Source organism: Schistocerca piceifrons, chromosome 1 (genome assembly GCF_021461385.2).
Source record: "Schistocerca piceifrons isolate TAMUIC-IGC-003096 chromosome 1, iqSchPice1.1, whole genome shotgun sequence".
NCBI lineage: Eukaryota > Metazoa > Arthropoda > Insecta > Orthoptera > Acrididae > Schistocerca > Schistocerca piceifrons.
The window spans coordinates 964,946,556-964,959,295 of NC_060138.1; the positions used below are offsets into that span (position 1 = coordinate 964,946,556).

Below are 12,740 nucleotides of genomic sequence, written 5' to 3' on the forward strand. Positions count from 1 at the left end.
TTAAGTTGATTTGTACCATTTAATGGTCGTTGTGAGCTCATCATGCAAGTGCTCATTGCCATAATTGTACTGCTGGCTGTAATCAGCTAGTGTAGCAATTACCAAAACCCAGGATGCTTTGGCAGCATTGTAACAAGTGGAGTACCTGACACGGGCATGGACATGTCAACAAGCCTGCCCAGATGCGTATAAATAGCGGCCATCCACAGACAAGTGGCATTGGGTAACGATTGCAGCAGGCTGTCTTTCCTCATTCGCCATACACTGGAGCTGCTATCTCTGTTCGCCATCCTATGGGACCACTTACTTGGGATGGGTCGAGCTAATGCCCTCTGTCACCAAGCCATTGGGCATTTTCAGACGTGACGCCCGGGTTCATACCCAGATGTCACCACTGCCAATGCGTGCCATGGCAGACCACCAACCTTCATTTCTAGTGGCGTAGCTAGGCCAGAGTGTCGCACCAGCACATGATGCAGCTGCACTTCCACCACCCAGCAATGCCGATCAGGCAAGGTCCCACACTTCTGTGCCATGCTTGGAACAGCAACCACTGGCATCTTTATGACAATGCATTGCCCACGAAGGACTGTGGGTTCAAAACCCACCACCCAGCCTGCCGGATGCAGGCACAAGACTTCTGTACTAAACTTTTTATTGTAAATCAGTGAATGAATAAATCAGCTGTCTCCAGGCTGTACGTGACGAGAAATGCCCACACCTGCCCACTACAGAATCTGATACCCTACAATAATTTTGGAGAGCATTAAACTGATCCCAGGATACTTGTGATATGGCAATGACTTTTTCCCAGGAAATGGATAGTTTTACATCACATTTTATGCTTTTAAATAACATAATATAAAGAACTCGACCCAAAACTATACATGCATCTTTTTGTCTGTAGAAACTAAGACTAATGCTTTCCTCTTTTTCTTGCAGTGGCACGGCTTGCAGCTGAAAAGATAGCACCTCTTGTCAAGAAGATGGATGAAGAACATAAAATAGACCAAAGTGTGCTGGATGCTCTCTTCGAAAATGGGGTTTGTTGCAATTTAAAATTTTAACTGTTATTTGGTAACGTGAAGTGTTGGGAGCTGGTCTTCCAGAATCACAGTAGAGTCTTTATCATCTGGAAACACAGGAAACAAGTTAGATAGTGAGGAGTGACCCTGTGGCTCAGAGGCGTCGGTTGCAAATAGCCTTACTGTCATACTTCTACACCAACATTAAATCAGTAACTATCCTTCAGATGAGTGGTTCACAACCTGGGTGTAATTACCCCCTACGGGGTAAAATCAAATTTTCTGAGGGGTAAAAACATAATAGTGCAATTATATTTCAGTCGCGAAGCTAAACAATCTGTAAAGACCGCTACTATTATCTCTCTTTCGTAAGACTTACGTGTGTGTGTGTGTGTGTGTGTGTGTGTGTGTGTGTGTGTGTGTGTGTTTTTTGACAAAGGCCTTGTTGGCCAAAAGCTTATTTTGTGACATCCTTCTTATTGTGCCTATTTGCTACTTAGGATCACCACTATATGGTGACTTTATGAACAACATTTTCCACACACAGTCCCCATACTAAACATGCACTTTGTACTATACATCACATACACAGAAATATGTTATTAAAATGCCTTTTCAGAGCTGTTGGTAGTTCCCGGAATAGACCAGAAATTGCTTTATTATGCACTTCACGACAATAAAAGAACTAATTGAGAGCTCAAGAGTAACTGTGCTGAGATATCAGAGCCATGGGATAGCGATGTGCGCACACAATACAAATGATGGTACACCTTAACAAGGTGTAAAAGGGTAGCGTATTGGCGGAGCTATCATTTGTACTCGGGTGATTAAAGTGAAAAGGCATCCGACATGATAATGGTCACATGAATCTGGAATGGTAGTTAGTGCGAGAGGCATGGGTCATCCCATTTCGGAAATCGTTAGGGAATTCAGTACTCGAAGATCCATAGTGTCAAGAGTGTGGCGAGAATATCAAATTTCAGGCATTCCCTCTCACCACAGACAACACAGTAGCCGATGGCCTTCACTTAATGACCAAGAGTATAGAGGCATTTGCATAGAGTTGTCAGTGCCAACAGAAAAGCAACATTGTGTGAAACAACCACAGAAATCAATGTGGGATGTACGATGAACATATCCATTTGGACAGTGCAGCAAAATTTGGTGTTAATGGGCTGTGGCAGCAGATGACAGAGGCAAGTGCTTCTGCTAACATCATGACATCGCCTGCAGTGCTTCTCCTTGGCTTGTGACCATAGATGACTGGCCAGCTCAGATGAGCCCTGATTTCAGTTGGTAAGAGCTGATGGTAGGGTTTGAGTTTGTTGCAGACCTCACAAAGCCATGGACACAAGTTGTCAAAAACGCACTGTGCGAGCTGGTGGTGACTCCATAACGGTGTGGGCTGTGTTTACACTGGAATGGATTGGTTCCTCTGGCCCAACAGAACTGACCATTGACTGGAAATGGTTATGTTCAGGTACTAGAAGACCATTTGCAGCCATTTGTGAACATGTTCGCAAACAATGATGGAATTTTTATGGATGACAATGCACCCTGTCACCAGGCCACAAATGTTCACGATTGTTTTGAAGTACATTCTGGACAGTTTGAGCAGATGATTTGGCCATCTACATCGGCTTACATGAATCCCATGGAACATTTATGGGACATAATCAGCAGGTCAGTGGGTGCACAGAATCTTGCCCAGAAAAAACTTTGCACAGTTGTGGATGGTTGTAGAGGCAATATGGCTGAACATTTCTGTAGGTGACTTCAGACTTGTTGGGTCCATACCACGTTGAGTAGCTGCACTGCCTTAGTGTATGTAAGACTACCACACTGCAGTAGCACCTACATGTTCTCAGAAAGGTTGGGAACCACTGCTTTAGATCAATGCAAAGCAATCATCCACCAAAATGCTAATGCCATAAGGTTATTGAGAGAGTATGAAGAATTCAGTCACACATTACAAAGTTGGTTAGCATTCCTGCCTGTAGTAATTGGGGCCCCAGGTTGAATTCCTGGTCATGTCTTTCTCAACTCAGGGACTTGGTGTTTGTGTTGTCATCATCATTTCATCACATATCACATCAAATCTCGGTAATTATTTTTGATAAATTGTTACTAGACAATGGCATGCTAGCATTTTCAAAGACAAAAAGCCAACTTCTCCAAGTAGAAAAAATTCTCTTTAGTAAGGAATATTGCTTGCCTGAACCCCTCCCCCCCTCCCCCCCTGCTCTCAAAGACAAATTGAGAAATGTGGCACTCTTGTTTTTCCAATATGCTAGTATAACTGAAATGTTACCTTCCAATCTAACATATGCCCTGGGTTATGCTTCAGGGATTTCATATTCATTGGCTTCCTCAACTTACAACCAAATACTGTAGTGACCTTTGAGCTTAACCGATACCTTAGGCTACGCTACAGATCAGTTTCAACACAGCCTGCTTTCCAACAAATGCGCAAAAAAAAAAGGGAGAAAAAATAAAAGAATTGATTTTCTGTCCTAGTCATGTTAGCACTTGTATTACATCATATGCCACATCATTTGGAACCCCCTCTTGTGATGGTAATATATCGGATCTAATGGTAACAAATAGACCTGACCTCTTTGAGGATGTCCACTTCAAAACTGGTATGTGACCATGACACTGTTGTGGCAACAATGATTACCAAAGTACAAAGGTCAACAAAAACAAGCAAAAAGAGATATATGTTCAGTAAATCAGGTAAAAAAACTCAGTAGTTTCGTATCTCAGTGAGGAACATCAAACTTCATCCCAGGGTAGGAGCATGATGGCTCAAGTTTGAAAGAATAGCTGCACTGATAGATATGTACCCAGTAGACAAGTTCCTAATGGTAGGGAACCCTATGGTATAGTCACTGTAAAGAAACTTCTAAAGAAACAAAGATTACTGAATAATAGATGTAAAACAAAGCATAGGGCTTTACATGGAGAGATGCTGAATGAAATTTGTGTGACTTGTCAGGGTAGCGATGCATGATGCCTTCAGTGACTACCATAGCAGAATACTGTCAAATGATCCTTCACAAAAACCAAAGAAATTCTGATCATAGATAAAAGCTGTTGGTGGCACCAACGTTAGTGTCGTTCTCTAGCAAATGGGACAGTAACTGAAATTTAGGGTAGCAAAGCTGAAATGCTTAACTCTGTTTTCACATTTCCTTTTACGCAGGAGATTTTCCCCCAATTTAATTCTTGTACCACTGAAAAGATGAGTGAAATAAGTATTAATGTCAGTTGTGTCAAGAAAAAGCTGAAATCGTTAAAATTTAAAGGAGCTCTAGGGCCTGACAGAATCCCTATCTGATTCTGTACTGAATTTTCAGCTGAGTTAACCCCTGCTCTAACTATAATCTATCGTAGATCCATTAACAAAAAACCATTCCCAGTTCTTGGAAAAAAGTGCACGTCACACTCGTCTACAAGAAGCGTGGTAGAAGTGATCCACGAAAGTACCATCCAATATCTTTCATAAATTGAATCTTACAACATATTCTGAGCTCAAACATAATGAGATATCTTGAACAGAATGACCTCTTCAGTGCCAGCCAGCATGGTTTTTGAAAATGTTTATCATGTGAAACACAACTTGCACTTTTCTCACAACATACTGAAAGCTTTGGATCATGGTAGTCACATAAATTCTCGATTTCTGAAAAGCATTTGACTCAGTACTACACCTTTGCTTATTGTCAAACAATCATATGGGGTATAAAGTGTAATATTTTATTTAATTGAGGACATTTTGGTAGAGAGGACACAGTATGTTGTCTTGGATGGAGAGTCACCATCAGATGCAGAAGTAACTCCAGGTGTGCCCCACGGAAATGTGTTGGGACCCTTGCTGTTCATATTGTATATTAATGACCTTGTGGACATGTTAATAGTAACTTCAGACTTTTTGCAGATGATGAAGTTGTTTGTAATGAAGTACTATCTGAAAGAAGCTGCACAAATATTCAGTCAGATCTTGACAAGATTTCAGCTTGGTGCAGAGATTGGCAACTTGCTCTAAATGTTCCGAAATGTAAAATTGTGCACTTCACAAAACAAAAACACATAGTATCCTATGCCTATAATATCAACGAGCCATAGTTCGAATCAGTCAACTCATACAAACACCTGGGTGTAATACTTTGTAGGGATAGGCTTAGTTGTTGGTGGACTTCAGTTTATAGATAGACTACTGGGGAACTGCAGTCAGTCTACAAAGAAGATTGTTTAAAAATTACTCGTGCAGTCCATTCTAGAACATTGCCAAAGTGTGTTGAACCCATACCAAATAGGATTAACAGGGGATATTGAACATATACAGAGGACAGCACAAATGGTGATAGGTGTGTTTGATCCATGGGAGAGCGCCACAGATATACTGAAGAAACTGAACTGGCAGACTGTTTAAGATAGATGTAAACTTTTTCAAAAAAGTCTACTAACATAGTTTCAAGAACTGGCTTTAAATGATAACTCTAGGAATATGCAACCACCACTACATATTGTTCACATAGGGATCGTGAGGACAAAATTAGAATAATTATAGCGTGCACAGAGGCAGCCAAACAATCATTCTTGCCATGCTCCATATGTGACTGAAAAGGAAAGAAACTATAATAACTGGTACAACGGAATGTACTCATTGCCATGCACTTCGTGGTGGTTTGCAGAATACAGATGTAGACATAGATGTAGATAACGTCATGGAATGACCCGCATCTGGTACCAGGAGGTTCAGCTGACCCATAATTTTCCTTCTTGGTGAACATCACTTCAAATGTAAAATGAAACTGTGAATAACAACTCACCACTATTGTTTAAGCTAGGAGAAAAGACTGAAGAAAGTTGAGCATACTTTATAGCATTTGTAGATTAGAGAAAGGTAATGACAGCATTTACTGGAAAACGTTTCAAAGGTATCAGGGACAAAATACAAGTGAAAGGTTATCTATAATGTGTACGGAAACCAGACTGCAGTTACGAGAGCTGCAGGACATGAAAGGGAAACAGTGATAGAGAAGAGAGTGAGATAGGAGTGTAGTGTATCCCTGATGTTATTCAATGTGTATGTTGAACAAGCATTAAAGGAAATCGAGGAGAAATTTAGAAAAAGAATTATAGCCCAGGGAGAAGAAAAAGCTATGTGCATTTTGTTGATGAAATTGTAATTCTCTTAGAGTTTGCAAGTGACTGGAAGAGCAGTTTAGAGAAATGGATAGTGTCTTGAAACAAGATCATAAGATGAACTTAAACAAGGGTAATAGAATGTATACAAATGAAATCGAGGAGTACAAAGGGAATTAAATTAGGAAAGGAGACACTAAAAGTGGTGGAGGAGTTTTGCTGCTTGGGCAGCAAAATAACTGACAATGTCCAAAGTGGGGAGGATATAAATGCAGAATAACAATTGCAAGAAAAGCATTCATTAAAAAGAGTTTTGTTAACATCAAATATAAATTTAAGTGCTAGGAAATCTTCGTCGATAGTAGTTGACTCAAATGTAACCTTATTTGAAAGTAGAATGTGGACAATAAACAGTGCAGGCGAGAAGAGAATAAAAGCTTTCAAAGAGTGGTTTTACAGAAGAATGGAGAAGATTAGAATGGTAGATCAGATAACTATTAAAGATATACTGATCAAATCATGGAGGAAAAAATGTATTGAACCACAACACCAAAAAGGGGATTAATTAGTACGACATTTCACGAGGCATCAAGAAATCACCAATTTGATAACAGAGGGAAATGTGAAAGTTGTTAATGTTATACTTGTCACCCTAGCTTATATGCCTCATGATTAATATTGCAGTGGTTCATGAGCCAAACCATAACAAAACTAACATGAAAATTAGAAATAAATGAACTGCAATTACCCCAGAGTACAGATAAAAGTCTCACAGATTGATTGCTATTGGCTGGTTCTTCATGTGGTACACTGCCCCTCGTTGCTGGATATGACACCATCTCCTTCCTTCTTATGTGTACGTTACTCAAGGAACTGACTAAATTAATTGTAATTTGAGACTCAGAGCTATAATTCTTCACTTGTACCAGCCCCTATCCCTTTCCATGGCTTCCTGCTCTTGTTCTTGCCTTTACAGATGAGTGTAATTATTGGGCATATGACGAGAGAGAAATAAATTACTCATTACTCTATAATAAATATGTGGAACTTTGAAAAAAATTCCCTTCATTGTTGACCTTTTTTTTTTCCAGCTAATGGGAATGGAAATAGAAAGCGAATATGGTGGATCAGGATTGTCCTTTTTTGCAACTATGCTGGCAGTGGAAGAATTGGCAAAAGTTGACCCTTCCGTGTCTGCCTTGGTTGACATACATAACACATTGGTTAATTCACTTATAAAGAAAATTGGCACAAAGGAGCAGAAGGAGAAGTACTTACCACGGCTGGCACAAAACACGGTATAGTATAACATCAACAGACATTTGTTATCAATATATTACACATGATGCTGTATCCTGGGAGAAAAAAGGAAAAAAAAGTGGTGTTCTATATAGGATTATTTTGATTTAGTGCAGTAGAGTAACAATTGCAAAACAAATTGCTAACCAGATAAAATTGGATTTTTTTTTTTTTTTTTCATATTTTGATTGTTTACTTTGTAGAATGTGACACATCATACCCGCATTATAAAGATAGAAGGAATATCAAGTTTGAACATGCCGTTGGCAAGTTCATTATCATTAGAAATGTATTAAAAATTTGAGTTGAATGAGATCAGGATGAAATAAACTATAGCCTTTTTGAGGCAACCATCTGAGGATTAGGCATAAGTGATTTAGCATGCAAATGTGGAAGGTTGAGTAGAGAGATCAACACTCTTCTCTTGCTTGCAAATCCAGTGCCTTACTCAGTGCCAGGTTTTTTCATCCTATGCTGGACATGTATTAACATGGCTCCTTCCGACGCACCATACATAGTGGGCTATTAGACATTTGCAGCTTTAGAGTCCAAAAATTCAGATCTTGTATTGAAGGCCAGGGGGCTTCATAACATTTTGTAGATATGGTTCCCCTTAAAAAATATACCTGCGCATTAATCTTTACTTCTGAACTCTTTGCAAGAATGCAAAATTTGTGAAATGTATTCTTTAGAAGATGATTAGCCTCCTATCCAATATTTTAACCTAATGTTGCAAGTAACGGCAGAGAGTACTAAGACATCTCTCGTTGCTTATTCTACTTAACCGGTTAGTGATTTTATTATGAATTTCCTAGCTTCAACCAATGTGGACTAAAAAAAATTATTCCACAAGCTCCCTGTATGAATTATGCATTTTAACTGTGCAGCTTACCAGCACATTATTTTAATAGTCTTGTCAGTGTAGTGCCCAAACTACTGAAATAAATTGGGGCATTTGTAAAGTAAAATAATCATTAACATTTTCTTAAATATAAATGCAAAAGCAAATCGGCTGTTTTGCAATACAAACAGAATCCATACAAATTGTTGTTTGTAGCTGTAGCAATGTTTATATCTTTGCAAAGCTAATTTGTTAAAATGGCTGGTATCTTAATACTCTCAATAAATGAAATAGATAGTATCATAACCATCTTCAGCTTTTGTAATTACAGCCCAGAAGTAAAAATTGTCAATTTACAGTGTCACAACCAGTGAACTTGTGCTGGCAAATGGGCATCATATTCATGGTTTAGTCAATGTCAGTCAGTATTATACTGCAGAAAATAATGTATTTCGAGAAGGTTGCAGATGTCTACCCTCCATGGTGTCTGTGATGTGAGCTGATAAGCCACCCTTCTGTGTCTTTCCACCAAACTAAGTCTGCTTGGATGGCAATGGTATGGACAGTTAAGATGCATGGGATGAGACGTGAAAGTAGTAGAAAATTGTGGGAGACACTTTGGTTCATTTGCTGGGACCTCTCCCACTTGGGAGGTCCTTCCACTAACTACCCCACTGCAGGTGTAGCTCTCAACTTAATGTAAGCACACAAACCTCTATATCTGCAGTCTTTATAAATGGTAATAGCAATTGCTGATTTGTTTTAGAGTCTTGGGAGTCGTACTCGATAGACCAACAGTAGCCTAAAAAAAAAAAAAAAAAATCTGAAATAGTTACTGCAATTGTTCAGTAACTGGTCCACAGTTTGGCCACAGTGGCCAGAACCAGCGATTATGTGTCCGTGTTCTCTATTTCGGAAGAAAGCCTTTTAGCGGAAAGCTTAACTGTACAGCAATGGTTTCTTTGTGCCTGTCTGTGACTCAACATATCCTCTATACGAGGTCCAGTCCATGCTGGATTGACATGTTACAAAGTGTGCACATAATTGAAAAACAAAACCATAATAACAACAATTATAAGTTTACCAAATACTGTTGCAAGATTAGGGAATACAAAAGCTATAAAAGAAAGAAATGAGACTAATGAAGAATCTGAGGTTGACCATAAAGTCTTTGGAATAAAACGGAAAAGAAAACCTTGAAAGTTTGGAAAAAACAATAAAGCCATGGAAAGGGCATCGAAAATGTAGGTGGAGGTCTGTCTTAGATATTTACAAACTTGTACGATTGTAAATTGTAAAGAAGAAGGAGAGTGACAGACAAAGAACAACAGTGAACTTCCTATTGTTCCGTATGAATTAAGTAAGTATTTACTGAGAACACAAAACGTATCTTCAACTATAGGCATTTTTAGCTTTGCCTTTGTGTGGAATCTACTATGTTTCTATTGCTTTGTTTTCTACGTATCTGGGTTCATTTGCTGATTGTCTGAAATGGTGTACTGTGTATGTTATGTAGTTTGCCCATAACGTTTAAGAAGTACTCTGTGACTGCTGATTTGCTATAGTTCTGTAATACTGCTGCCAGATATAGTAATAGTAAACTGCAGCCACAGGCTGACTGACCACCAGTATAAGTGATACCCTCCGCCTGTACCAAGTGCCAACAGCCTCTTTGGAGGGTGGATGAGCGGGTATAGGTACAGGACACTCTCCTGCCCTTGGGATTGGAAACTGTCCCTAAAGGTGAGTGAGCCACTAGAAGGCCAACGGCGTAGGATGGAGAAGGAAATGGGAAATCACTCCATTAAAGATCCATCTGGATATCCCAACATTAGCAGTTCATGATAATGGATGCTCCTTCAGTTAAATTCTTCGCAGGTAAAATAATCCCTCACTTGGATCTCTGGAAGAGGACAGCTTGAGGAAATAAATCAGGAAAACACAACAAAGAGAGAAGAATTGGTACCTAGAATATGATAACCTTACTCTAGATTGGGAGATTACAGAAGTTGATAGTGGAGATCGAAAAATTAAATTCAGACATATTAGGTTTAGCAGAAATGAGGTAGCCACTACCTGGAGACCTCAGGAGTGAAAATGATAAGAGTAATCCATTCTGATACAACAGACAGTAGAGAAGGAGTGGGCATAATCATACATAAGACACTGGGAAACAGAATAAAGGGATTTTTGCAAATACAGTGAATGACTAATTGTAGTAAGAATTGAAACTATGCCAAAGGAAAATGTGATAGTTAAAGTCTATGTGCCAACAACAGAAGAGGAAGATGAAGTGGTGGAAAAAATGTTATGAGGAGCTAAGTGAGTTGTTAGAGAAAATAAAGGGCAAAGAAAACTATTTTATGTGAAGATTGTAATGCAGCAATAGGAGAAGGAACAGAAGGAAATACGCTTGGTAAATACGAATTGGGGTAAATAAATGAAGAGGAGAGTGATTTGTAGAGTTTATGCATATGACATAATATGAAAATTACAGCATCGTCCAAGAAGGAGATATGCATGGACAGCCCCAGCAGATGTCAGAAGGGCACAAATAGACAACATACTGGCAACAGAAAGATTCAAGAATCAGGTGAAGGACAGCAGAATGTACCCTGAAGCTGATGTCAACAGCGATCACAAACTACTTATAATGCACTGTGAACTAAAGTTCAAAAGATTAAAGGTGAAAAAGAGAAAACTGGGAGATATCTAAGTTTAAAGATGAGTCTACCCAAAATCAGTACATGACACAAACAAATAGTACCAATGAGGATACTAGATAACACAAGAGGGTAGAACAGAAATGGATTACAATAAAGAAATTCATTTTAAACTCGTCAGAAGTGTTATTAGGAAATAACAAACAGGAGACTAGGAAAGAATGGGTAAGTCAGGAAGTCGTAAATATGATAAAGGAAAGAAGACCGTATGAAAACCCAGAGGATGGAGAAGTAATGAACAAGACCTTAAGGAACAAAATTAATAAGAGGACAAAACAAGATAAAGAACAGCATTCAGAGGAAATTTATGAACACGCTGGCAGGACAAATTGATGTGGCACAAAGGATATAAAATAGTTCTTCGGAACAAGAAAGGTGAAAACAATTAGCATTATGGAAAAGATGGGATAAAAAAATTATAGTGAAACAATGGAAGGAATACCTAGAACAGGGATACAGAGGAAACAGCAGCAACCTGACCGTCAAAAAGGAAGAAGTAGTAAAGCTGGATGAGGGCTCATATTATCAAAGAAGAGTATGAGAAAGTACTACATGACTTATGAGGAAGGAAGGCTCCAGGAGCTGATGGCATACAAGGAGAACTATTTAAAAAGTTGAATGATAGATGAAAATGGCACTTTATGACTGTTATGTGATATTCACAGGTCTGGAGAGTTACCGGAAGACTTTGTTACATGCATTACCTAAAATACCAGATGCAATGACATGTGAGTAACACCAAACATTGAGCCTGATGTGCCATGTATTGAACAGTCATGAAAATTATTGTCAGAAGAATGGAAAAACAAGTAGGACTATTGTCTGAAGACTAGAATGGTTTTAGAAGGTGTGATATTGGTACTGAGGCAAGTGATAGAAAAACAGTTAAAGGAGGACAAGAGTACAGTCTTAGTATTTGCAGATTTTGAGAAGCATTTGACAATGTGTATTGTGCAATATCCTTGTGCAATATCCTTTGCCAATCAAGAATCAGCTGTAGGGAGAGAAGGTGACACCTACCAATCAGAGTAGTTTGCTGTGGAAATAAAGAAGAATCGGAGAGCATTCAACAGTGTTTATGGCAGGGTTGCTACCTATCCCTATACTTGTTAAATCTGTACATACAGAAGGCAATTGACGGGGTGAGAGGAGTAAACATAGGAGTAATAATTGATGGAGCTAAGGTAGATATGCTGAGACTTGCTGCTGATGTAGCACTAAGTGTAGAATGTTAAGGAGACGTGCAAAAAATCCTGAACATAGTGGATAGAATAATGGAGGAGGAATTCCATATGACAGTAAAAACGTACAAAACAAAAGTTATAGTGTGCAGTAGAAATAAAGAAAGCAAGACTGCAGTAAAGTTGCAAATGAAACAGTGCAGGAAGTAAATGAGTTTAATTACCTGAAAAGTAAAATCATGTGTGATGGAAGAAGCTACAAGAAGGTAGTATGCAGAATTGCCCAGAGCAAGAATGCTTTTAATAAGAAGAAACATGTATTCACTACAAAGAATACAAGCCTTGATGTGAAGCAAAAAATGGTGAAGACCAGCATTGCAACATATGGCAGCAAAACTTGGACAATAGGAGTGAGAGAGGAGAGGAGATTTACTGCATTTGAAACATGGTGCTACAGAAGAGTGGTGAATATCAGCTGGAGAGAAATGATCACGGAAGAGGAAGTTTCCATCAGAGTAAG

General features: G+C 38.9%; 1 protein-coding gene across 1 annotated transcript in view; it reads left to right on the top strand.

The window, feature by feature from the left end:
- The window catches only part of LOC124746186 (short/branched chain specific acyl-CoA dehydrogenase, mitochondrial), a 65,450-nt gene that overhangs the window by 30,350 nt on the left and 22,360 nt on the right, over positions 1–12,740 (top strand). The window contains exons 3-4 of the mRNA XM_047248946.1: positions 943–1,043; positions 7,268–7,474. Coding sequence (XP_047104902.1) covers positions 943–1,043; positions 7,268–7,474 — 308 coding nt within the window. The remainder of the gene's footprint in view (positions 1–942; positions 1,044–7,267; positions 7,475–12,740) is intronic.